Source organism: Zootoca vivipara, chromosome 8 (assembly GCF_965207765.1).
Source record: "Zootoca vivipara chromosome 8, rZooViv2.hap1.1, whole genome shotgun sequence".
In the NCBI taxonomy this organism is placed as follows: domain Eukaryota; kingdom Metazoa; phylum Chordata; class Lepidosauria; order Squamata; family Lacertidae; genus Zootoca; species Zootoca vivipara.
Window position 1 is genome coordinate 27,266,742 of NC_142591.1, and position 24,980 is coordinate 27,291,721.

At 42.7% G+C, this 24,980-nt stretch overlaps 1 protein-coding gene across 4 annotated transcripts in view; it reads left to right on the forward strand.

Annotated features, from left to right (window-relative positions):
* Window positions 1–24,980, forward strand: part of LOC118090495 (phosphatase and actin regulator 1) — a 127,738-nt gene that overhangs the window by 67,517 nt on the left and 35,241 nt on the right. For 2 of the 4 annotated variants that reach the window (XM_088675179.1, XM_035126288.3), the window contains exons 3-5: window positions 8,140–8,220; window positions 18,197–18,364; window positions 21,064–21,270. In XM_088675179.1, coding sequence (XP_088531305.1) covers window positions 8,140–8,220; window positions 18,197–18,364; window positions 21,064–21,270 — 456 coding nt within the window. The remainder of the gene's footprint in view (window positions 1–8,139; window positions 8,221–18,196; window positions 18,365–21,063; window positions 21,271–24,980) is intronic. The other 2 variants (XM_088675180.1, XM_088675178.1) reach the window with 1 other exon arrangement.

Here is a 24,980-nt window from a genome sequence, read left to right on the forward strand (position 1 = left end):
TTATGATTTACATAGAGGTATACAGGAATACGGGACGCAGTCAGCGCTGTGGGTTAAACCACAGAGCCTAGGGCTTGCTGATCAGAAGGTTGGCGGTTTGAATCCCTGTGACGGGGTGAGCTCCCGTTGCTTGGTCTCTGCTCCTGCCAACCTAGCAGTTCGAAAGCACGTCAAAGTGCAAGTAGATAAATAGGTACCGCTCCAAGCAGGAAGGTAAACGGCGTTTCCGTGCGCTGTTCTGGTTCTCCAGAAGCGGCTTTGGCATGCTGGCCACATGACCCGGAAGCTGTACGCCAGCTCCCTCGGGCAATAACGTGAGATGAGTGCCGCAACTCTAGAGTCGGTCACGACTGCACCTAATGGTCAGGGGTCCCTTTACCTTTTTATACAGGAATGCATGTCTTGCCAAAATGCTCCCTTTGGTTTTCGTTCCATTCAGCATTTGAAGCTCTCTTGCCAGACAGGGGGGAAGCCTGTAACTCTCTAGGTGTTGATGGACTCAGCTCCCATCAGCCCCAGCACACATGGCCAGTAGTCAGGGGTGATGCTAGCTATACTAGCAACATTGGGAGGGCCAGAGCTTCCCCAAGAGGGATGGATAACCTTGGGCCTAGGAGTTACTCTTTGCCCAACTTGAGCCTGCAGTACACAAGTAAGCATCTCACACATTGCTTCATGTGCTTTTGCCTCTTACCTGACCCATCAGTGGGATGCGTCCTCCCCTGCCCAAGGCTATTCATGAGAGAATGCAGCTCTCGGGCTGAAAGAGCATCCCTGCCTCTCCATAACACAGAAGCATCAGCTGAAACACTTAGAACAGGCATCCCCAAACTTCGGCCCTCCAGATGTTTTGGACTACAATTCCCATCATCCTTGACCACTGGTCCTGTTAGCTAGGGACCATGGGAGTTGTAGGCCAAAACATTTGGAGGGCCGCAGTTTGGGGATGCCTGACTTAGAACACTTGAAAGCACTATGCAAAAGTTAAATATCATCATCATCAACATTCTAAAGTAATTATATACGTACGTCTTCAGCCAGAGATGGGAAGGATACCAGAAAGTCAAATGAGGGAAGGGGGAAGGAACTGGACAACTGTATCCTGGGAAGAGAGAAAATTAAACCTACCTGTACACAAATAGGGCTGGACAGCATGAACACTTTGCCCCGGGCACAGCTACCTAGAGGACCTGGGTAGAATGAAACCAACATGCTGACTGCCACAAAAGGAGAAGCATTAAATGCCTCTTCTGGTGTGCATTTTTAAAAAAGTGTGCACATGTACACTTCTAGTTTTTTTGTTGCTTCCCTTTCCAAAAACTGGTTTGGTTCCTGCACCTGCAGTTTAATGCAGGGAAAGCGTGGCTTTGAAAAGACTGGTTGTTTTGAAATTATGATATCCATGTTAAGCTTCTCTCATCTGCTCACAGTGCAAGGCATTTGGACAGCTGGGAGAACTGGCTTGCCAGGCATCCGAATTGCTACCCTGCCTGCCAGCAGTTGTGTGCAAAGGCCTACACAGATATTGGTCGATATGGTGGAAATTGTGGGTTGATGGCATGCTCTTTCTAGCTGGATTAGCACAAAAAAGTGAGCTGCTTTCAGATCTCTTATGAGGATGAGCTGAGTCACAACATCCTGTAGCCATCTTGGGCTCAACAGAGGCAGAGCTAGAGACGACAGGTTTGCCATTGCATCCCTGTGATGATTTCCCCTCTCATCTGCCTGCTTCATATAATTAGGAAAACACATGATAGTCTATCACCAGATCTTATATGTTTCCCACCCCCCGAGAGCAAATAATATGGAGGCATGGAGCAAAAATGCATGACATGGCAAGATCACATCACGTTTCCATAACTACATGTTATGGTCAGTGGGATTATGGCTGTGAGTTCCAGCTACAATCCCAAATCTGCTTCCTTTAAGACTGCATGCCTGTTTCCACTCATGGAAGCATGGAAGTCCTGGGGGCTACTCCTGAGACTTTAATAGATAGTCCCAGGTCTTCAGCAGAAAATGTAATAAACCTCACTTTCTGTGAATGTCGCACTGCAATAAGGGGCTTTTGTGGAAGTCTGTGTAGAGACTGAAAACTCATTTGGTGTTTCTCACTGAGAAATATGATTGATTGCGTTCAGTGTGGCTGCTGTATTACCTCTCTGTTATATAGGCTCACATTTAACCCCAGAAGGGTTTTTTCAAGAGTGCTTTTATTTTATCTTCTCACAGTTAACTCTGTCTCCATTTATCAATGGAAGATACTATTAGACTGAGTGGCACGTTATTTGATAAAATATATTGCACTGCATTCACTAGTGTCACATTATTTTTGTTTTATTTTTTTACTTCAAGATCTCCTCTCGTGCCTTTTTTTGTCTGTTCTGTCTCATTCTCCTTCTGAAGTCCATTGTGATGGGCTGCTTTCAAGCTGGCTGGAAACTTATCCTTTCCACAGGATAACTTCTTCTTTCCCCCTAGTTTATCTTATAACGATGCTCTGTTTTCATCTGTCTGAATTTTCTTGGGTTTCCTGGACTTTGGGGTCTAAGCCGTTCTTCTCAGTGTTTTCAACCTTGGGTCCCTAGATGTTTTGGGACTACAGCTCCCATCATCTCCTGCCAGCTTAGTCCAGTGGTCAGGGATAACGGGAATTGTGATCCAGCTGGGGGCCCAGTCCAAGAGTACTGTTCTAGCTTATGCTACAACAATGATTTTTTTTGTTTTGTTGCTCATCCTTTTATTTGATTGTTTCCTTTTGGATCTCTATTAACCTACAACTGTAATTTCTTTTTGTGTGTGCTGCTTTGTCAATTGTCAGCTTGGAGGTTTGCATTTATTCTGTAGCTGTGCTTCTTAGAGCATAGCTTAATGTTCCATAATGAGATAAACTGGCAGAGACTCATAATAAGGACAGACTTGAGCACGGGGGGAAACGGAGTCTGGGGCAGGACTAACAGTGGGATGGGGGAGGTTTGTCAGGAATTCTGTGTCAGCATTGAAACTTGCTGTACAAGTCATTTTAAAACTGGGGGCGGGCGGAAGCAGGGAAGGCAAGCTATTCCTTTAAAATATAGCTTTGTGAGTCTGTATAGCTCAGAATAATATTTTCCCCACTAAATGTCACCTACTACAAATTACTGATACTGTCACCACTCAGTAAAATTGTAGAAGGTTTACTACTCGGTAAGGTTGTCAACCTTTACTACACAGTAGAATGCAAGGAAGAAGGAAATCATGCCATATTTTTGTTAACATGTAGACCAGGGGTTGGCAAGGTTTACCTCGCCTGGGCCGGTTCACTCCAGCAGAGATCCCTCCGTGGACTGGATTCTGCATGAGCGCAATTTCCAGCGGCTGCGCCTGCACAAACATGATTTTTGGCGCCTGCGCAGATGCGATTTCCGGTGCTGTGGAAGCGTGTCCCCTCACCATGCTGCGCCGGTTTAGTGCAGCACACAGGGACTCGCTGAGCGGGCAGCTCGGTTCAGGGGGGGGGGCTCATGGGCTGGTTAAACGACCCCTGTGGGCCACTTGTGGCCCATGGGCCTTAGGTTGCCTACCCCTGATGTAGACAACCAAACAAAACTGTGGTAGAAAACCTTATGACTTGAGCAGTCTGTATTTGTTTTGAAAGATGTTTACATTGATGAAAAAGGTATGCATGTAATTTAGTTAATCTACAACTGACCATGCTTCCTGCTGCATATATATGTATTTAAAACACACACACATACAATGTCCCTAGACCCTAGATCAGGATGAGGAGAAAAAGGAGTTGAAGATGGACATGGCACTTAGATTAGAGAAAGGGTGGAGAACCCAGGAATTCAGTTTTGGCACCTCTCAGGTGGGTGCTATTGCCATTCTAAGAGAACGAGGGAGGTGTTCGTGTTGAGTTCCAGCACCTCTTTTTCTAGAAAAATAGCACGGGGGAACCTATGGTCCTCCAGATGTTGCTGGACTACAACTGTCATCATCCCTGACCCTGACTATTTGTTATGCTGACTGGGGCTGATGGCCGTTGGAGTCCAACAACATCTGAAAGGCCACAGGTTCACTACCACTGGATTTGAGTATTGGGATAGTGCAGAACCCATGGTGCTCTGAGCTTGCTTCTCAGTACAGTACCCCATGACTCTTTCAGGGTTACATATACCACTGAAGAATTTCTGGAGGCAGAGCTTCAGCCAGGCATCATGCAGTCTCAACATCTCTTTCCCTTGCTGAAGCATAGCAAGGATGCTTATTTCTTATAGGTGCCGTTTTTTATGAAATTCACTTTTTTCTTCCTACCCTCTTTGCGATCCCCATAAGGGACAGCTGCATATTCCTGCATTGCAGAGGGTCAGACTAGAGGATCCTCAGGGTCCATTCCAACTTATGATTCTTTATGATTCTTTCTCTCTAAAAGGTTAAGGGTGAATCAACAGTGGTGAGATTCAGAATCTGCCAAGAAAATAGTTTATTTGCACCGAGAGTGCCTGCCTCTGAGTTGGTAGAATCACATTAACTCTCTTCACTTAATCGGTATAACTACACCTCGCCAATCTTACTCACATCACTGGCAGAAATTACTGTACAGTGGTACCTTGGGTTACAGACGCTTCAGGTTACAGACTCCGCTAACCCAGAAATAGTACCTCGGGTTAAGAACTTTACCTCAGGATGAGGACAGAAATCGCGTGGCGGCAGCGTGGCAGGAGCGGGAGGCCCCAGTAGCTAAAGTGGTACCTCAGGTTAAGAACAGTTTCAGGTTAAGAATGGACCTTCAGAACTAATTAAGTTCTTAACCCGAGGTTAAGATAACAGTGGTATCTCTGTTTACGAACTTAATCCATTCCTGAAGTCCGTTCTTAAACCGTTCTTTCCCTAATGAGGCCTCCTGGTGCCCCTCCACTATTCGGATTCCATTCTTAGACCGAGGTAAAATTCTCAAACCGGGACACTATTTTGCAGAGTTTGTAATCTGAATCATTCTTAAACCAGACTGTTCTTAAACCAAGGTACCACTGTAATTTTATGTCTTCAGTTCCTAAAATTCGCATATACTTTACTCATATAGACTAGTGCAGGCATCCCCAAACTTCGGCCCTCCAGATGCTTTGGACTACAATTCCCATCATCCCTGACCACTGGTCCTCTTAGCTAGGAATCATGGGAGTTGTAGGCCAAAACATCTGGAGGGCCACAATCTGGGGATGCCTGGGCCTAGTGTATTCTAGGCACCTTTTCCCAGAGGCATGCATTCTGCAATCAGCTCCAATATCTAAATTACTGATTTTCCACTATGCCTTTTAACAGATGCTATTGAAATAACCTAGCCTTAGTTGCCCCAAACATTTCTGCAAATCTTGTTTGGGGAGTATTGCTGAATGACCAAAGTATTAACTACATCAGTCAGTCATCATTATTGTACGAAGAGAGAGAGAGAGAGTTTAGCAAGGAAAGTCAGGTTTGGTAGAGGAAGCGATTTCTTGTCTGCCAAATTCTGTTTAAGTGGACACAAAGGATTTGCTTCTTAAAGAGCAAAGTATTGGTTTGTGACCAACAGTGAGAGAGAACCATTTGTGACATCCTGTGGAGTAATAACTAAAAAACCACAAAAAAACATAGCTGTGCTGCAGGAAATCCCAAGAAACATCTGTTTCAAGCAAGTGATCGTTAAATCCAACCTACCTGCCGTTTATATTTAGCCTCAAATAATAGGCTCTATATGACACTCCAAGAAACATTTCATTCTTTAAATTGCTGTCTTGCTCTCTCTAATTATTTTTTTAAGGGTAGATTGTGCCTTGTTGGATTTTCAACAATCTTGTCTTGCCAATTAGGACAGAGTGTGTCTAAAAGCCTGACAGTGCTGCTCTCAACAGCTGTTGGCTTCAGTTCCTGAAATTACAGTATTGCATGCAACCACTATTTTGGTGCTCAGTGTGGCTATTGGTGTGAATGTGGAAGCTTTAACAACTATGAGGGACAGTTTCATGCAATGGTTGGAGTGCTGGAATGGGACTGCAGAGACTCAACTTCAACACCTCTTAGTTATGAAACTCAGTGAATTGTCTTTAGCCGGTCACTAAGAGAATACAGTTAAAACTTCTAAAGGTTGTTTAAAAAAACTTCCTAAACAAAATTTAAAACAAAATAAAATTCCTTCAGTAGCACCTTAAAGACCAACTAAGTTTTTATTTTGGTATGAGCTTTCGTGTGCATGCACACTTCTTCAGATACACACACGAAAGCTCATATCAAAATAAAAACTTAGTTGGTCTTTAAGGTGCTACTGAAGGAATTTTTTTATTTTGTTTCGACTCAGACCAACACGGCTACCTACCTGTAACTAAAATTTAAAACATACGTGTGTGTGTGTGTGTGTGTAGTAGTAGTAGTAGTAGTAGTAGTAGTAGTAGGTGATCTATAGATAGATGATAGATAGATAGATCACCTACTATCCCAGCTAATAATTTTAGGTTTTCCAGGAACAGATCTTCATTTTTTTACTGAATAAAGAGAGAGTTGGGTTGGCATAATAGTTGGCCACATCTGACAAAATAACAGAAGCTCTGCACCTGCCTCTCAGTGGGAGCTGGTATTTTGGTGATACATTCAGCAAACCTGCCATCTTAAGAAATGTGCTTAGCACAGTTCATGCAACCATCTCTTGCAATGAGAAGGAAATAAGAGATTTTCAAAGCTGCTGAAAGGTCACTTGTACAGAAATAAATAGCTGCTTGTTGAAGATCTGGTATAACCGAAGTAAGTCACACTTTTGTTGTGTATTATCATGGCAACTGGATCCAGACCTTACTGTAGGTTTAAGATACTATTGTGGAAGAAGCCAATCAATCAATAAAATCAACAGCTATAGAGAAGACATTTATTGAGTTCATTCAAATGTCACAGAACATTGTAAAGCAGAAGAAACTAAAAAACCATATAACCACATATTGTGATCGAAACAAAATAAAAAAATTCCTTCCAGTAGCACCTCAGAGACCAACTAAGTTTGTTATTGGTATGAGCTTTTGTGTGCATGCACACTTCTTCAGATACCATGCGCACAAAAGCTCATACCAATAACAAACTTAGTTGGTCTCTGAGGTGCTACTGGAAGGAATTTTTTTATTTAGTTTAGACTACGGCAGACCAACACGGCTACCTACCTGTATCACATATTGTGATTTTTGCAAAGCTAGGTATTTGGAAAATATACAAGTTTAAATAGGATATTATGTAATAGCCTGGGAGTTTGTTATTCACAGGGCTTAGATGAAACTCCCAGCTGATTTTCCTTCATATCTCCATTTGCATTCTGTCATTGGTGTTCCTCTCTTTTAGATTAGCCATTTTAATTCCACAGAACGACAAATGCAATGGGACCATGGGAGCTGTTTTAAGCCATCTAGGTCAGTGGCCATAGTCACATCTCATGGCAGCGAATTCTTTATATTAATTATGCATTGTGCAAAGAAGTACTCTCTCTGGTCTGACCTGAATGTACTGTCAACTTGGTTTCAAATAAAAATAGGTTGTTGCATATTCCAGCATCTTTCTAGGCTAAAGGAAAGGAAGCTGTTACAGGTGATTGTTACAGCCTGGGCAATGGGCTTAGACCAGTGATGGCCAAACTTGGCCCTCCAGCTGTTTTGGGACTACAACTCCCATCATCCCTAGTTAACAGGACCAGTGGTCAGTAGTCCCAAAACAGCTAGAGGGCCAAGTTTTGGGATGGTCACACTGCTTCATTTCCAGTCAGTGCGTATCCCATAAGTTCCTGCTGAAATTCTGTAACTTTTTATACCGCAAATGTTCTGGTTTATTTTTTTATCCCTCTTTTGTTGCATTATGGCACAAGATTGCCCTTCCAGTTGGCCGTAATGTTGTGGAAGTAATCACAAAGCTTCTAAAGTGGAATGATATGTGAACAGTGCAATCTTAATGCGTCAGTGGCCTGTCAATAAATACAAAAAATAAACAAATGTCACATAATACACCTGGGGGGGGGGAACCCCAGTCTGGAGGGTCCCTCAGTATTACGAATATTCAATACCTCCCAGTGGGTTTTTAAAAAAATGTTTTCTGACCTTTTTAGAATGCTTTCATGATTGTAACTATAACTTTGTTTCTTCTTTTTGGTAGCACTTGAAAGAAAAATATCAATGAGGCAAAGCAGAGAGGAGCTTATCAAGAGAGGAGTGTTGAAGGAAATTTTTGATAAAGGTAAGAATCATTGTCTGCACAACTCTGAGTCAGTGGCATGGGCAATAAAACTTGCTGCTAGCGAAGAAATTGCTGCAAAAACCACAGGACTCTTGTGCTATTGGATTTTTGTCAGATGGGACCCCAAACTGTGGGCCTGATAGGTGACTCCAGAGCCATTAAGAACCAGCTTTTATATTAAAGTCAAAGTGTTGCTTGGATAGCATCACAACATTTCTTATGGAATATTGCCATTTTCTAGTTCAGTGGTGCATGTGAAAAATGGCCTTTTAGTGGAAACTGGATTGATCCTCCTTTCTTGGCATAGACATACAAAAATCCACAGGAAACAGAAACAATTTTTCCATATTTGCACGCATGTGTGAAATCCAAATTAGGTTTCAGAATCTGATAATGTTCGCTTGGTTTATTTGAGCTGCCCCCACATTCAGTTTGGTTTGCTTAAATATTAAGTTGAAAGCCACAATCCACTGAAATTAATAGACCAAATGAAATAATGTCCATTCATTTAAATAGGTCAGTTGATATTGGCTACAACCCAGAAAGTCTTAAGTGCTTGATTTTGACTGGATTATGCCCATGGTTAGGAGAAGTATTGCTTGCTCTTTCCAGGCAACAAATTTCAGAAGGTACCAAACAACCAGCCACTGAATCGCTCCCCCCACATACCAGTGTGTATCTGTACCCTCCCAAACACATGGTTCATGTTTGGAAATGGCAAGAGGACAGCAAACAAGGGAAGGGGAGTTTGTCACCACCAATTGCAGGGCTTTGAGCCTTCTTTCCTCGGTGGTTCCACAGTTAGTTCCTCCTGCCATTCCTCTGTGTGCAACCAGTCCATAACACTGTGCCCATTGTTCTGGGTTTTGATAAGCAGAATAAACCACATGACCTTAAAGAGCAAGCAACATCCATGCTGGAGGTTTTCATTAAAAAGGCTGGTGGACATAGGTAGTTTCTCCTATATGCAGCTATGTACAGCACCATCCTTGGCCATTTGTCTGACTACTTTTCTGTCAAGGAAGATTTAGTTGGAATGACACAATTCACAGATACAGCTGGTAGTATTTTGAAAATTACTAGTGGAAGGTTAATTAAAATTGTTTAGAATAATTGTTCATTTAGAATTCATATTTTTTAAAATGTATTTATTTATTGCATATCAGCTGCCCAATGACGATGTTCTCTGGGTGCCTCGCAACAAAATAATAAACCAGAAAATTAAAATCAGTTATAATAAAACAAATTGAAGCATTAAAAACTGTGAACAATTGTCACAGCTGTTCTTGACCATTGTTCTTGACTTCTTGACCATTGAACCATTCTGGTTGGAGCTGATGAGACTTGGAGTCCATCCCTGAGCTATTGCTAATGGCCAATGATAGATTTATCATCTGTAGATTTCTCTAACTCCTTTTAGAAAGACAATAGAGACTTTAGTATAGTTTGCACTATATAATTTTATTGTTCCTGCTTGAACCAAAAATGACTATTCTTATTTTTGTATCGATCATTTCCGGCAGTGTTTCTGGCTCATATAACTCAGCTCAATAGAGCTGGCTAGCAGTCTAGTCTTAAGTACTTCTGTTCAATGCTGTGAAACATATGGATTTGTAATGAAGGACTATGCAATGCAGAATTTTTGACATTTATGCTCACAGTTTAAACAGCTCAGATATCTTCCAGGTTCAGATTCTGTGTGTTACATCACATTTTTCCTTAGCAATTTTCATTTTATTTAACTATTTAGGCATTACATTTTCCTTAGCCATTTTCACCTGAGACATTTAATTTAACTATTCAACTGTCTAGCCCTACATTACACAGTCACAGGACAGGTTGCAATGTATCAAAATTTGTTGTTGTTGTTGTTTAGTCGTTTAGTCGTGTCCGACTCTTCGTGACCCCATGGACCATAGCACTATAAAATCCAACCAAATAAAGGCTCGGTTTCAAAGCATCTGAGAGTGTCAATCATGACTCTCTACTATTACTTGAAAGAAATGTTTTAACCTACCATAGGAACCCACTCAAAGTAGGAGCCTGGTAGGGTGCCCACTACCCAAAAAAAGCCTTACTCTTGAGTTCTGACCAATCAGACTTTAGTGATGGCACAACCCGATAAGACATGTGTGTAAGCAAGTTAAGAGTATATTGTTTAGACAATATTAAATTTTCTGCCTTAACATTATGCAAAATGCATATATGGCTGTATCTTTGGGAACATCCACTGGCTTCCATCCTCCAGTGGACATACTACCATATGACCCACCCCTGGAATTGCTTTCTTAAAGGTTCACGTGACATGCTAAGTCAAACTATGGTTTACTGCAACTGTGTGAACATGTGGGCTTCTGCTAGAGGCACTCCCAGCTGCTTTGCTCTTCCTCCCGTGCCATTTTTACTCCTGCATCATGCTGATCTAAGCCAAGGTTTGCTTTAGTGAATCTGGGCTGGTGGTTAAGTTTTCTCCCCACTAACCAAGCTTTGGCTTAGCACAGGATGGTGCAGAAGTTAAAAATATCAGGGAGCAGTAAGGTGACCACAAGCTGTTCTCCAGTACCTGGTAAGCCATAGTTTAGCTTTCCATGACATGCAACCCAGGCCTATTCTTAGCTAAAATTAGCCAACCTTACTCCTGAGCAATATGCTGTTACTGGGCTACCCAAGTTGCATAATAAAACAAGTAGTGTTAGTTTTATTGGTCCTCAGTAGTAAAGTTTTATAAAGCAGCTGCCTAGGACCTATTAAATGTGTGCCATGGGTTTTTAGTCAAAAGAATGACCAACTCGCATCAGATCAATACCATTAAAGAAAAGGAAAGATAAAGTGGTATCTTGAAGTATCCTCAGCAATTAGGTTCATATTTTCTCCAGCGATAATGAGTTTCCTAGAAGAAAGTCGTATTCTGCATCAATGCAAGAGCGGCTAAACTTTAATTGACATCAGTTCCAATAATTCCAAGGGTTTAACATGTTAAATGTTAATCCTGGTTTTGTACATGTTTACTCCAGTTGATTCAGTGAGGGTGAACCAGTCTACAGGAAGAGAGAATTTAGACATGATATGCCTCTTCTAATATGGAAGTGGTGAAACAGTAAGTTTGTTAGTCTTTACGTTGCCACAGGACCATGATATTTTTATGTCAACAGACATGTTTGGTCCAATTCATGCTTACCTTAGTAGCATGGGAACAGTTGTTCCTTTACTGGTTCTGGAATAGACATGTGGCCAGAGCAATGTGGCCTTGAAGAGCCCATGCCCATGTGGTTCCCACACCAGTAAGATAAAAAATTTAATTGAGCTCAACATACCTACAGTTCCGGCATACAACAGACATACCACTAATAGCAAGTGAATTTTCTTCTGGGGAGAGCATTTCCTGTTATAACTCCAGCTTTAAATCAATGATACTGTTCAGTACTAAATATATTTTTGGCCAAGGTCTGAGCCTTTTACTTGTATTCTATTAATTCTGAACAGCTTTTGGTATTTTTTTTTAAAGAACAGCAGCTGCCTGGGCTGTCAAAGATGTCGATGATTAATTCAGACCCAGATATACTTGGCTTCACAAATGCCCACTGTAGCTAAAACCTTTGATCTGTTGCTGTGGTGTTAATGAACAGCTTTTACATTCTCTACTTTGAGCAAGGTATAGTTTGGGCATAACATCCTTCTATATTTTAATAATACTGCGTAACAGCCACATCAAAGGTTTTCTATTTGATGCTGAGATTTTAAACTATTAGGAGCAGTGTGCCATTCTCATTGCCAAGGGAAATAGAGAAATGTTGTCATTTTGAAAGGCCACACAAAGGGCTTAGTTTGATTTGGGGCTTAACATCAGAACCTCCGTTCTGCTGGGGCTCAGTTCTATACAGTGGGAACTGACAATAAAAAGGGCCCAGTGCCTTGCCCAGAAACCTGATATGGATGCAACAAATCAGGGAGATCTCAGCGAGATGGAAATCTGCAGCCCTTCAGGTGTTGTTGGACTACAACTCCCATCATCACTGGCCACGCTGCTGAGAGTGGAATCAAGCAGCTTCTGAAAGGCCACAGCCTCTTCATTCCTGCTCTAAATTTCTTTGTGTGGAGCATTCCTAATGGAAGAAACCAAGCAGAGTAATGTCTGCCCCTGGTGTGACCACATTGACAAAGACAACTATGCTGTGTTGTGAATATTGTGGCCCAGTTCTTACCAGCTGCCTTTGTGTGACAAGCGATGGGCAAGAACCCCCTTTCTTGCCTCAAAGACCATAAGCACCAGGCCCCAAGGGCCAAATGAAGTCCTACAGGCCCCCCGTTTGAGGCTTTGCTAGCCCTTCTGTGTAAACTCCTCTAGTGATTTCACAAGGACTGCACCCTTGAAATAATACCACTTGCTTGCCTGAGTGGGGGACAGAGAATGAGATGTGTCTGCCCATACCCACTTTTGCCGCGCTCACCCTTATTATGCAGCTTCCAGAAGGTTGCACACAAATGCCTGTCCCCTTGGGCTTAAAAGGGGGTCCCCCAAACCTACCTTAAAACTCTTGTAAAACCCTGAGTCCTTTGGGGAATAAGAAGAAAGAAGGCTTCAAAAGAGAGGGACATTGATTTCCCCTATACACATATACTCGAGTGTATGGGGTGTTAGGGGAGGAATAGTACCTCTAATGGGGAATCTATCCTCCTTCTGGGGTAGTTTGTCCACCTTGGCTCCCCATCCTGTACTTTCTCACCTGTGACTCCTAGAAGCTGCCATTATGTGACAGCAGCCACATCCCGGGAAATGGCTAAAAACCAGGTGAGGGTAGCCAATTGGTCTCAAACCCTCGGTAAGTTAGGGACTTCACCTGCATGCGAAGACAGGCTCCAGCAGATGGAGCGGACGAGACCAATAGTGGGCCCAATGGTCAAAAAGCTTGTTTCTGCATGTCTTGCAAAACGAAGTGGGGAGGTAGCCTACCTAGGAGAAGGAAGACTCTGATCCTAAACCTTGGCTCCCTTGTGGGGATATCTTCAGGAGAAGAAAGGCCTAAGGAGTGGAGTCCCTAAAATGGTTGGATGGCACCTTGTACTCCTCCTCCTGGCAAGTCCTGCAGCCAAGCTGTTGCCAAATGTATTGCTCTGTTTTCCTTTGGACCACGTCGCTAAGTCCCAGAAGGGGGTCTTGTTGTCTGGGCAGCCCAGGATCTCCATAAACACTGCCCAGGCTTGCACCCCGGGGAGGTCACTTAGGTGCTGCCAACACAGCGGTGTTACTTTACTCCCGGAGGCACACTCCATTGTCTCTCGAGACAGAGGCTGGCAACATGTTGAAGAGCTGCTTCTGAGAAAGTTGCTGCCAGAAGGCAGTCTGCCTTGTCTGAAAGGTTCCCTCTGGGGACAGGCTTTTCCTTCTCAGCATCCTTTCCTCAGAAGCAGCCCTTGAGGCTGGGTGCGCAAGCAGAGCTGAGATGGAGGAGCTGTGAAAGGCTGAGCACAGCCAAACACCCCTGCTTTGATTTCTCACCTCTCCAGAGAACAGCACCTGTCAGCATCATTTCTCTGGGTCAACTGTTATTTCCTCCATGGTGATAACCGGCAGATGATTATTAGAGCATCTGAAGTGAGCCTAGGTAACTTTGACCATTGGTCTGCTTTTCAGGTGGATGTAATTAAGTTAGCCTAACTGTTCTGATTCTCCACCTCACCCCACGGCAACCATACACAAGGAACTGGTGGGAAATGGTCTCATGTCAGAATATGCAAGTTTCAGCCGGTCTTGAGCTCCTGTGCACCTAATTTGAGAAATGAAGCTATGCTTAGAAATAAAGCAGTGCTAACCATCCTAAAGAATGCAGATAGTTTCTAGGCTCAGTAGACTGGCTCCACATCTGGTAATAGATGACTAGATAGGAAAATGATTTGATCCCTTAGAATGAGGCTCCTTATATCTTGGGGAACTTGTGACTTTCCAGATGTTGCTGGACAACATTGTCCCTGACTGTTGGCCTAGGGCTGGTGTGAGTTGGGGTTCCTCAACATCTGGAGAACTGCAGGATCCCCACCTTATAACTTGGAACTTTTCACAGAACATAGTTTTATTTTCAGTGTGTGACATTTACATAAGCCACGCAATAGCAGTGTTCTGTGGGTGGCTCACAAAACAGGCTTAGTTGTTTTGCTCAATCTCAGCTGGCAATTTGACATCCATATGCATTTAAATTAAATCGCACATGAAAACCAACAGTGAGTGATTTTTGGTTGTTTGTTGTGGTATGGTGGGATAAAAATATTTAAAGTATGCAGTAGTTTTGCTTTGGAACATACAAAAAAGTTCCGTTACTGACAGTATAAAAAAGGGCTAGGAAGGGGCAATTCTAAATATCTGCAGTTGACCCTGCACCAATCTTTCCCCAGTTTGGGAAATGCTCCAGGAATCGACTGCCATTCAACCACTGGCAATAGCTGCACACCCCTATCCAGTATGAAAATGGCTAATTAAACCTTTGTCTTTCCCATAATGGATGAGATATAAGTTTAACCTAGTATAAATTTGAAATTGTTTGGTGTACAAACATAAAAGCAATAAACAATACCATTTTAAAAAATGCAACATAAAACCATTAAAACAAAAGTATAAAAACAGGAATCCAGGGAGTTTAAACAAATAAAAAACAGGGTCCAGTCTAATGAATCAGGGAAAACCTGGTATAAAGAACAGGGTAAATGATGTTAACACATTAACAGCAAGTTAAACCTTATAGATATGACCTTCCTTTCTTCCCCGCTGAGGACTACAAAACCTGCAGCGCAGGTTTCTGCTGATTATAATTTTGCTATCCCACTCCATCTCTATAATCCTCTTCAAATCCTTCACTGATAACCAGAAAAACTAAGAGATTATATTTTAAATAGTTCTAGGAAAAGAGGCAGGAGATTCTACCTTCTCAAGGATCCTTAAAGGACAAAAGAATTCATTTCCTTTAGGGCTCTTCAGAAATATTTCTCACCACTGTCCATAGGTCAAATAAATAAGCAGTTTCCTGGTGATATTGAAATGTATTTTTGCATATTTGTCTTTGGTGATACATGGTTTTATTTGTATCAGAATGTCCCCCTCCCTCTGTCCTCGGCTGTCTGTGCTTTAAACCACATCTGGTAAGATAAACCTTGCTACAAAATTTGATTTTGTCAAACCAAAGCTTTTGAGAATAGTCATGGAGAGATTTCCAGGTAAAATGGATGGAAGGGCCTCATTTCCTCATGTGAAATCTTTTTGGGCCGCAGACCAATTTTGGAGGTGGCCACGGGTGAAAGTGGGTTTAGCCGGAGGTCAAAGTGGGCAGAGGAAAAAATGTGACTTTCCTTTGTACAATAGGCCACATTTTCATACCATCCAACATTTCAAAAGGGCAAAGTGGTAAACACACACAAACGCACACACCATCTCACCCGCCCAATCTCCATGCTCCTTTCTCCCACCTCAAAGACCTACAACCATTCCTGACAAAACCTGTCCTGGACCCAGAAAACCTTAGTAATTACAGACTGGTTGCAGATGTCCCCTAAGGTTCTTGAGTAGGTGGTCACTTTCAGGATTCAGACACTCTTGGAAGACTCATTTCACTTGATGCTATGACCCAGATTTGGCATTGAGGCTGCCTTGCTTGTCCTATATGATGACCTTTCCTGGGAGAGAGATGTGGGGGGTGGAGCATGACCCTGCTGATTCTCCCTCATCTGTCAGTAGCTTTGATACCATCCACCATTGCCCCAAAAGTGGTTTAGTCATGCTGGCCACATGATCTGGAAACATGTCTGGACAAATGCTGGCTCCCTTGGCCTGAAAGCGAGATGAGCGCTGCAACCCCATAGTTGCCTTTGACTGGACTTAACCATCCAGGGGGGTCCCGTATCCTTCTGGAATGACTGGAGTTGTTAAAAAGGAGGAGGAGGAGGAGGAGGAGGAGGAGGAGGAGGAGGAGGAGGAGGAGGAGGAGGAGGAGAAGAAGAAGAACCCCACCCAACTGACTGGGTTGCCTCAGGCACTCTGGGTGGCTTCCCAGAGTTCCCTGGGAAGAGAGATGGACCATTAGCACTCTGAGAATTGTAGCTCTGTGAGGGGGGAATGGGGGGTTTTCTAACAATTCTCAGTACTTTTGACAAGCAACAGTTCCCAGGATTCTTTGGGGTAAGCCACGGCTGTTTAAAGTGGTATGATACTGCTTTAAAGGGATGCGGGTGGGGATGTGGTCTAAACCACAGAGCCTAGGGCTTCCCGATCAGAAGGTCAGCGGTTCGAATTCCCGCAACGGGGTGAGCTCCCATTGTTCAGTCCCAGCTCCTGCCAACCTAGCACTTCAAAAGCACATCAAGTGCAAGTAGATAAATAGGTACCGGTCCGGCGGGAAGGTAAACAATGTTTCCGTGCGCTGCTCTGGTTCGCCAGAAGCGGCTTAGTCATGCTGGTCACATGACGCGTAAGCTGTCTGCGGACAAACGCCAGCTCCCTCGGCCTATAGAGCGAGATGAGCGCACAACCCCAGAGTCGTCCGCAACTGGACCTAACGGTCAGGGGTACCTTTACCTTTACTTTTTAACTGCTTTAAATGTTTAGTGGAGATGGGGCCTAAGATTGGCTTGCCCTGAAGAAGCCATAATGTGTTAGACATAACTGCACACTTCAGTCAACTTTCTATTTTTGAGCACCAGTCTGAGGCTTGACCTACTTTTTGGGTGTTTTGCCTCAGGGTAGGACCAGCCAACCACAAAGCCATGCTTAACTGCTGAGAAATGCCATGTTTCAAAGAAAGTATAATACTTAATGAATTTAGCAGTTCTGTTGCTCTTAAGACTAAAGTCCTATGCCTACTGCCTTAGGAACATTAGTTGCCCATCAACAGTCAGGCACCTAGACAGACGGCACACCGATCCCTTTGGCGAAATGCATTGTCCTTCTATTTAAAGTATAGCAATTATTTCCAAATGTGCCACTATAGTATAGACTCCACATATCAGCCAGCACATGGAATTGTGTTAGGCAAACCTGTCTTCTTTCATCCTCCTCCTTAGTGATGCATAAGGTAAGTGGCTGTGCTGCTGGGTAAGCAAGCTATTAAACCTCAGCCACTATTAACCACTATTTCAACAGAGGAACAATAGGTCTAGTTTAAGTTACGTGACCATTGTAAGGATTGTATTTGAAGCACTTTTAGCACCAAAGACAAGTGCTTAATTAAAAATTATGCGTGTTTTATTGCTTCTGAGGGAGAAGGACAAACAAGGGGGACTGCTTTTAAAAAAAAATCTAGCCTGTGGTGCAAACAAATATGTTTGGGAGGATGCCTCCCTGATCCGCCAACTACATATTGAGCAAGGAAATGCCATCCTGTCATAGCACCTCCATGCCATTGTGTTTTTGAAGACCGAGGAACCTGATTCCCATTTACCAGTAACATCTGTCAAATCTGAACTGAAGAAATTTCAGAGAACCTGTTAAAAGGGGCAGCTGTGTAAATGCAGTTCTAATATAAAAAATAATGACTGGGTCTGTTGGAATATGGCTGGAAAATTGTGCACATCAGGCTTCTTGGGCCTAGTGCCCTTCAGATGCTTTAGATCAGGCACCCCCAAACTTCGGCCCTCCAGATGTTTTGGACTACAATTCCCATCTTCCCTGACCACTGGCCCTGCTAGCTAGGGATCATGGGAGTTGTAGGCCAAAACATCTGGAGGGCCGCAGTTTGGCGATGCCTGCTTTAGATCACAACTACCATCGGCCCCAGCCAGCATGGCCGGTGGCCAGCAATAATGGGAGTTGTAGTACACAACATCTGGAGGGCACTAGGTTGAGGAAGCCTAGCACAGATTCTATATATTAGGACTTTGTCTCTGAGGTATGTGATTGCAGTTAAAGTAACTGAACCACTGGGGGGGATTTTTCAGAGCTGAGAAATCTTCTGGTTATTTTGTTTTCATTTCATATTATTTTTGTGCTTCCACCCAGATGGGGAGCTTTCCATACAAAATGAAGAAGGATCGTTGGAGAATGGGCAGGCTCTGAGTTCCAGCCAGGCGTCACTCCCAGCCCTATCTGAATTGGACCCATGTTCAGTATCTGTCGACTCCTGTACATATGAAGTACTCCCAACTCCAGAGATCATGGATGGAACAGGTAACTTTTGGTTTCCATAGTCACCTACATAACATGTAACAGGGTAGTGACTCAATTGTACTTTACTACGAACATACCCCATGTGATGTTCTGTCTTTTGGGCCTGGATAACATCTAGATCCAGAATGTGAAATCCAAATACAATCTAGGACTTAGATCTTGTCCCATCCTGCTGCCCTTGAAATGTTTTGGACCACATTTCCTATCCATTCCTGCCAGAATAACCATGGCGTCTGCGGCTGATGGAAGTTGTAGCCCAAAACATCTGGAGGTCACCAGGTTAGGGAAGGCTGGGTTAGGTAAATTCAAATTTCCAATAAAGGTGAGGAATATAACAGAGAGCAAGCTTGCTACCTTTTGTGATTTTTCCAGTTTGGTAAGCACAGTACATCACATTGTTCTTTGTTCTGTTAAACTGACTTGCTCCAAAACTGTATGCATTACTTTTTGTATATATTCATACCTTTGACTAAATTAAAAATAATTGATGGCACATGGTAAGCCTTGATTTATGTCAATAAGTCTTGAGGTCCCAGTGCAAAGCTCAGTGAAAACATCAACTCTGTGTGCATGTATTGCGGGAAAAGGCCAAACTCTGCTAGGGATGAAAGGGTCTGTGAACAACTCTGCTCTTCACGAAGCTGCGGTTGCAGCCACGTTTGGGATATTGTGTGCAGTTCTAGCCACTGCAACTCAAAAAGGATACTGAATTACTAGAAAGGGGGTAGAAAAGAACACACAAATGGGTGGGATCAGAGCACTTTCTCAAAAAGGAAAGGCTATATAACATTCGGGGCGTTTTAAATGAGAATTAAGATGACTGCTATGCAGAGGAGGGGATATGATAGAGGCTTATATAATTATGCATGCTGTGAAGGATGTGAATGCAGAGGGAGTTTTTCTTTCTGCGATATCACTAGAATTCAGTATCATCTAATATAATTGACTAGCAATATACCACAAAAAAAACCCCCAAACCCTACTTCTTCAACGCAATACACAATTAATGTATGAAATTCATTGCGATTGTTACTAGTTTAAGGTGCAATCCAAATCCCAATTCTGCCACGCAGAGGTGGAAACAGGACCAGCTGGTTTCCCACAGAAAGACCCCAAACAAGGCATTTCAGGGCTGAGATGGACCTTTCATATGATCCAGTTGCATGGTTCTTACACTAATATTGTCTATTGGTGTTGTGTTAATACAGTGCTCTCCTTTGAAATTTGCTCTATTGCAAAATTATATGTGTTTTTTAATAAATGGGTCTGCAGCTTTACCTAATTATGTATTTTATTGTGTTTATATAGCTGCCAAGTCACCTAAAGCAAATGAATGATATAAAATATAGAAGTTGGTCCTTTCAATTGCCCCTGCAGAGAGGAGGAGACAGTCTAGTTGGATCTGGCCCTGGGGTTGTCTTTGCCTCTATCATTCTCTTGTTCCTTTCCATGGGGCAGCTGGTGTGACATCACCCTCTTTAGCCATTGTAATTTATGACATCATGTATATAAGCTGTATGAAAGGCACCGTGCTTAAAAAAAAAAATTCATTGGATGCAGTCTGGTGGGGTTTGTTTTCAAATTCCACCACTAAGATTTATCCTTGAAGTGATCCTCATGTTCTCTTGATACAGTCTACCCATTCTTTGTAAAACACAGGAAGGTGCAAATACATGATGAGCTGATTGTCGTTGACTAGTCAGCACTTGAGTTATGTAGCTGAGGCATAGAGAGGGCAAGGAGTTCAACATGGTTTTAGCATTGCTCTCAGCAGAAATAGCCTCATCTGACTACCCAGGCAGAGAAGAGAAATTAAGGCTTCAACTGCAGATAAGCACAATCCCTTTGATTGCTAGGATGAAATGACATATCTGAAATTTATTTAATAGCACAATTAGACTAATGATGGGAAACTGCTGAAAGCTCTAGAAATTTGGTGGAGAAAAGCACTAAGATATAAATCCAGATACTTTATCCACTTCTAGTTTTCCCTTGGAAGACACGCCATGGAGGGTCTTGCTGTGGGGAGTGTGCCTTGGCAGACAAGCCAAAGAGGGGGAAAGATTCCATCAATGCAAACTATCAGACTAAGGGACCCTGGGTGAATCTACACAGATATAATTAAAAAACTCTGTGAAAATGCTTTTTTTAAGAATTTTTTTTTTAAAGTATATATGGAATTTGTCATTAGCTCATCAGTGCTCATCATTAGCTCATTAAGTATACTGCACTTAAAAAGCACTTAAAATGTTATATTTTCAGCTGAGTCCCCTGTTAAAGCTGCTGGTTACACCCCTGCTCCTAAACAACAACTAGGCCATGAACAAAGCTCAATACTGATATATCCTGCATATTAGTCTGAAGAGTTATGGTGATTAGCTTTTAGGAGGAAATGCAATCAACTTAAGTAGAACAAGATTAGGAAAATGACATATGAATTTGCCCCCTTTCGTGCCAGTAAAAGTTCTGCTATGTGTTGTGAAAGTTCCAGAGTTTGTTTTCAATCTCTTCATGGAGAGTTTCTCCTCTTTCTCTCTCTCCCCACCCCACCCCCCTCTCTCTGTATATAGTGATGTCTGAGCAAACTCTTACTGTTAGTTATGTTTTTTAAACCCGCATTGCTCTGCTGCTTTCCTTGTCTATCTGCTACCGCTTTGCTTGTAACGTTGTTGCGTCTATGATGTGGTTGTGTCCTCCAGCGTCTGAAGAGAGCCCCACGTCCAGTGAATCTGGAGTCCACCTTTCTCAAGATCCTTCATCTAAACCAGTCTTGCTACTTCCCCCAAAAAAATCTGCTGCTTTCTCTGGAGACCATGAGGACACCCCAGTGAAACAGCTCTCCCTCCTCAAACAGCCCCCTGCCCTGCCTCCTAAACCCATTGCCAGGATTGCCAACCACTTAGCTGGTAAGTAAGCGTTCCAGAATGCTTTGTGCCGCCCCCTCCCCGAAAAGAGCTCTTGTTCCTGTGTCTCTAAATGGAATGTTTCACCCACCACCACCTCCATAAAGCTTGCCGTTGTTTTCACATCTGTCACTAATAAACCTGCATCACTTTTTTTACATTTATGGCAGGCCAAGGAGTTCTCAAACCTCATCAGAATATGGGCTGGAATGATTCAGTGGGTGTCATTCCATGACCCACACACACAAACAGAGTGCCTTTTGGCCCTTAATGAGCTATGCTTGTGGCATTTGCTTCCCCTAATCTTTTTAGTTTGGTGGGTTGAGTGTGGCCTGCCCTTCTGTACCTAATATGGTTGATAATTTTATTTTGTTCCTGCTTAGTTTTCGTGTTTGTTTTTTGCACTCTGGGTTGCTTTGAGTCACTTTTTTGTGGAAGAAAAAGATTGATAGGTCAGTAATATCTGGTTTATGCTACTTTCAACTAGCCATTGACTTCCTCATCCCCAAGAAGTCTGGGAACGGTCACAAGGGTGCTGAGAATTCCCTAAGAAACCTCAATATATCAAACGGAGCTTCCCAGTGGTAGTCTAGGAAAAAATAAATGACTAGCAAAACACTTTAAACCTGTTGTATAAATATTTCCCTTGTCCCATTTAGGCCAGTGTGGATCCATCACACGTATATTTGTTGTCATGTGGGTATTGCAACTACAACAACTGTTCATGCAGAAAATTAGTAGTCCTGTATTCTCTTTCAGACTTGATTGTTCTGTGTGTGTGTGGTGGATGCTCATCACAGCTGCCTTTAGGCTTCTGTCTCCGCTAACATTCTTCTAATCTGTTCTTCAGGCCATCCAGTTATAGAGGTTTCTTTTATATCCCTCTTTCTTTCAGTTTTCTTTTGCTCTGCTTCATAATCCGTATAATAACACACTAGGTACGCAACTAGCTGGTCCTCTTCTCCAGGGATGCAGAAAGAATTTACAGGCCTCACAACCTCCCTAAGCTGGTATTGCAGAGCACTAATGTCTGATTAAAATAGCTTTAGGCCCCTTTCTGGCTTGTTTCAATTGTCAGTGCCCCTCTATGTCTCACCAATCTTATATGTCTTCACTTCTTGAATAGACCATGTTGGTTGGTTGTGGCTACTTGCAGCGCCAAATTGTACTTACATTATTTGTCTAGGGACCTTCCTATGCATCTTCAAGGAAAGGGGAGAGTTTGTTTATTACTTCTTCCTACCCAGTTGTTTTGTGTGTCCTTACACCCTTTGCAGGTCTGCAGAAGCCAGCAACTAAAACCATTTTAGGAAATATAGGTTGTTTGTTTGTTTGTTAAAATTGCCAGTCGCTTTATTTTGCCCACTTGCAACTAAACAAATGGACAGTAAACACCTCAAAGATACATTAAATACAAGGTGAAAGAGAAATACGTACATTTTTAAAAACCCATCTGCTCCTAAAAGGCCACAGGGAGTTAAAGGCCAAAGGCCTATGTTTTTGCCTTCCAGTTTGGTTGTATATTTGTAAATGTTTTATTTATTGTTCATGACTACTTTTGTTACATTATAGTTATGTAATCTTTTCACGTTGTAAGCTGCCTTGAGCATGGTTTCAACTGTGGAAAAGTGGCATACAAATAAAATGACGCATGTTTGCATGCATCTGGTGGAAATGGGCTCTGGCCTACAAATGTTTTCCCCCTGCCACAGTAAATATGTTAGATGCTGCAATGCTACTATAATTGTCCCCCCCCCCATATTTTTAGATGTTCTTAATTTTATCTGTAAGCCACCTTGAGTCCCAGTAGGGGGAAAGGTGGGATATAAATAAATAATTATATTATAATAATAATAACAATAATATTATAGCTGGAAAGTTCAGTTATAGCTGGATAGCTCAGTTGATTAGAGCATGGTGCTGATAATGCCTAGGTTGCAGGTTCTATCCCCATAAGGGACAGCTGCATATTTCTGCATTGCAGGGAGGTTGGCTAAATGATCCCCAGGGTCCCTTCCAACTCTTACGATTCTATATCTCTTTATGAAATTATAATAATTTACTGAAGGTTCAGTACATCTCATGCGCACAGCTATGCCATTAACATCAAACTGTCCACATGACCACATGGTACCAGTTGCCAACCCACAATTACAGCCCCCCCCCAAAAAAATTATGGGTTCCCCCTTAAAAATCAGATTATTATTTTTTTAAAAAAAGACAATGTGTTGCCAATGAACGATTTCTGATATCTCAATAACCTATTTGCAACATTATGCCCCAACCTGGAAAATGGAGCTTGAGTACCCCGAAGCCCCTTGCCTTGGGAGAAGCCCAGTTATAAATCATAGAATTGGAAGGGACTCCAAGGGTCATCTAGTCCAACCCTCTGCCATGCAGGAATCTTTTGCCCAATGTGGGACTCGAACCCACGACCCTGAAATGAAGAGTCCAGGGCTCTGTGCCATGGCTCTTTAAAACCTCAGAGCTGTGTGTCATAGCAGCGGAGGAAGCTGCCTTATATACTGCCAGCTAGGCCAGTACTGTCTGCATGGAATGTTCTCCAGGGATTCAGACGTTAGAGTCCCAAACCTACTTGGAGATGCTATAATTGAGCTACAGGTCTTCCCTTTTACCATGAGCACAAAGCTAGGATTATAAAGCTAATCACAAGGCATGCCTAGTTTAACCAGCTGATTGCCCTTAATGCCGCAGAAACTTTATTCGTGGACATCGAGGCAGTCTGGGGGGAAAAGAGCAGATCTTACAGGGCAACTTTGGGTCACTATCTGCTTTTTGACTGCAAAGTGTCTTTGAGAGGGGATGCTTTGCAGTGGCAAGATGGGAGTGGGATAGTTAACACTCCCCACACGCTGCTTTTTTTTCTTGAAACCTTTGCCCTTCCCCAGGCATTTTTACCCTTTTCAGTGGTTTTGATCTGTATTTAACTTCTGAACAAAGCTCTTGAACCTTACAGAGGGTGCAGATACTGGGGGAGCCTAATAGTGCATGTGATTGAGGTTGTAGTTTGGCCTCAGGTCTCAGTGAAATCAAAATGGCTTATTTCCGAATAAACATGCATAGAATCTGGGTGTAAGGGTCAAAAGACATAAATTTCTAAGATTCTTTATGGTGTCCTCTGGGGGTATTATTAGATTTGCATAGTCTCTGGAAATGAGCAATCAGCTCTAATGAATCATCTTTTCCGAGCCGAAAGTAAATTAACCTTATTCCATTGCTAATTTCTCCAGAGACATCCTTGGGTCCCGTTTTGAAGGAATTCGTATAATGAGAATTCTCACAATCGAAATGAAGACCTTCGGGTTTTCAATATAGCTCCGGCAATATAGCGTGCGTGCATGTTAGTGCTGAGGATTTTGTGAGAATAAATTTAAGATGCGCTGGGAATGATTAACAGAAAGTGATGGAGGGAAACGATTTGCTAGCGATTGGCAGGAACAATAGCAGGGGACACATGACTGCAGAAAGAATTTCACTTGAAGTGTCTTGTGGGGAATAGGTCATAAAAATTATTCTCAGATTTCAACTTTTTCTTTTTAAAAGTGTGCATTTTTAACTGGTTCAAGTACAACAATAGACTCCCCACCCCTTACATCTCCCATGATGAGGTCTATGTTTTGAACAGGTTCATCTTTCCCAGCCATTACAGTTTCAGGATGCTTGTCAAAACTGTGATGTTTGGGATGTGGCAC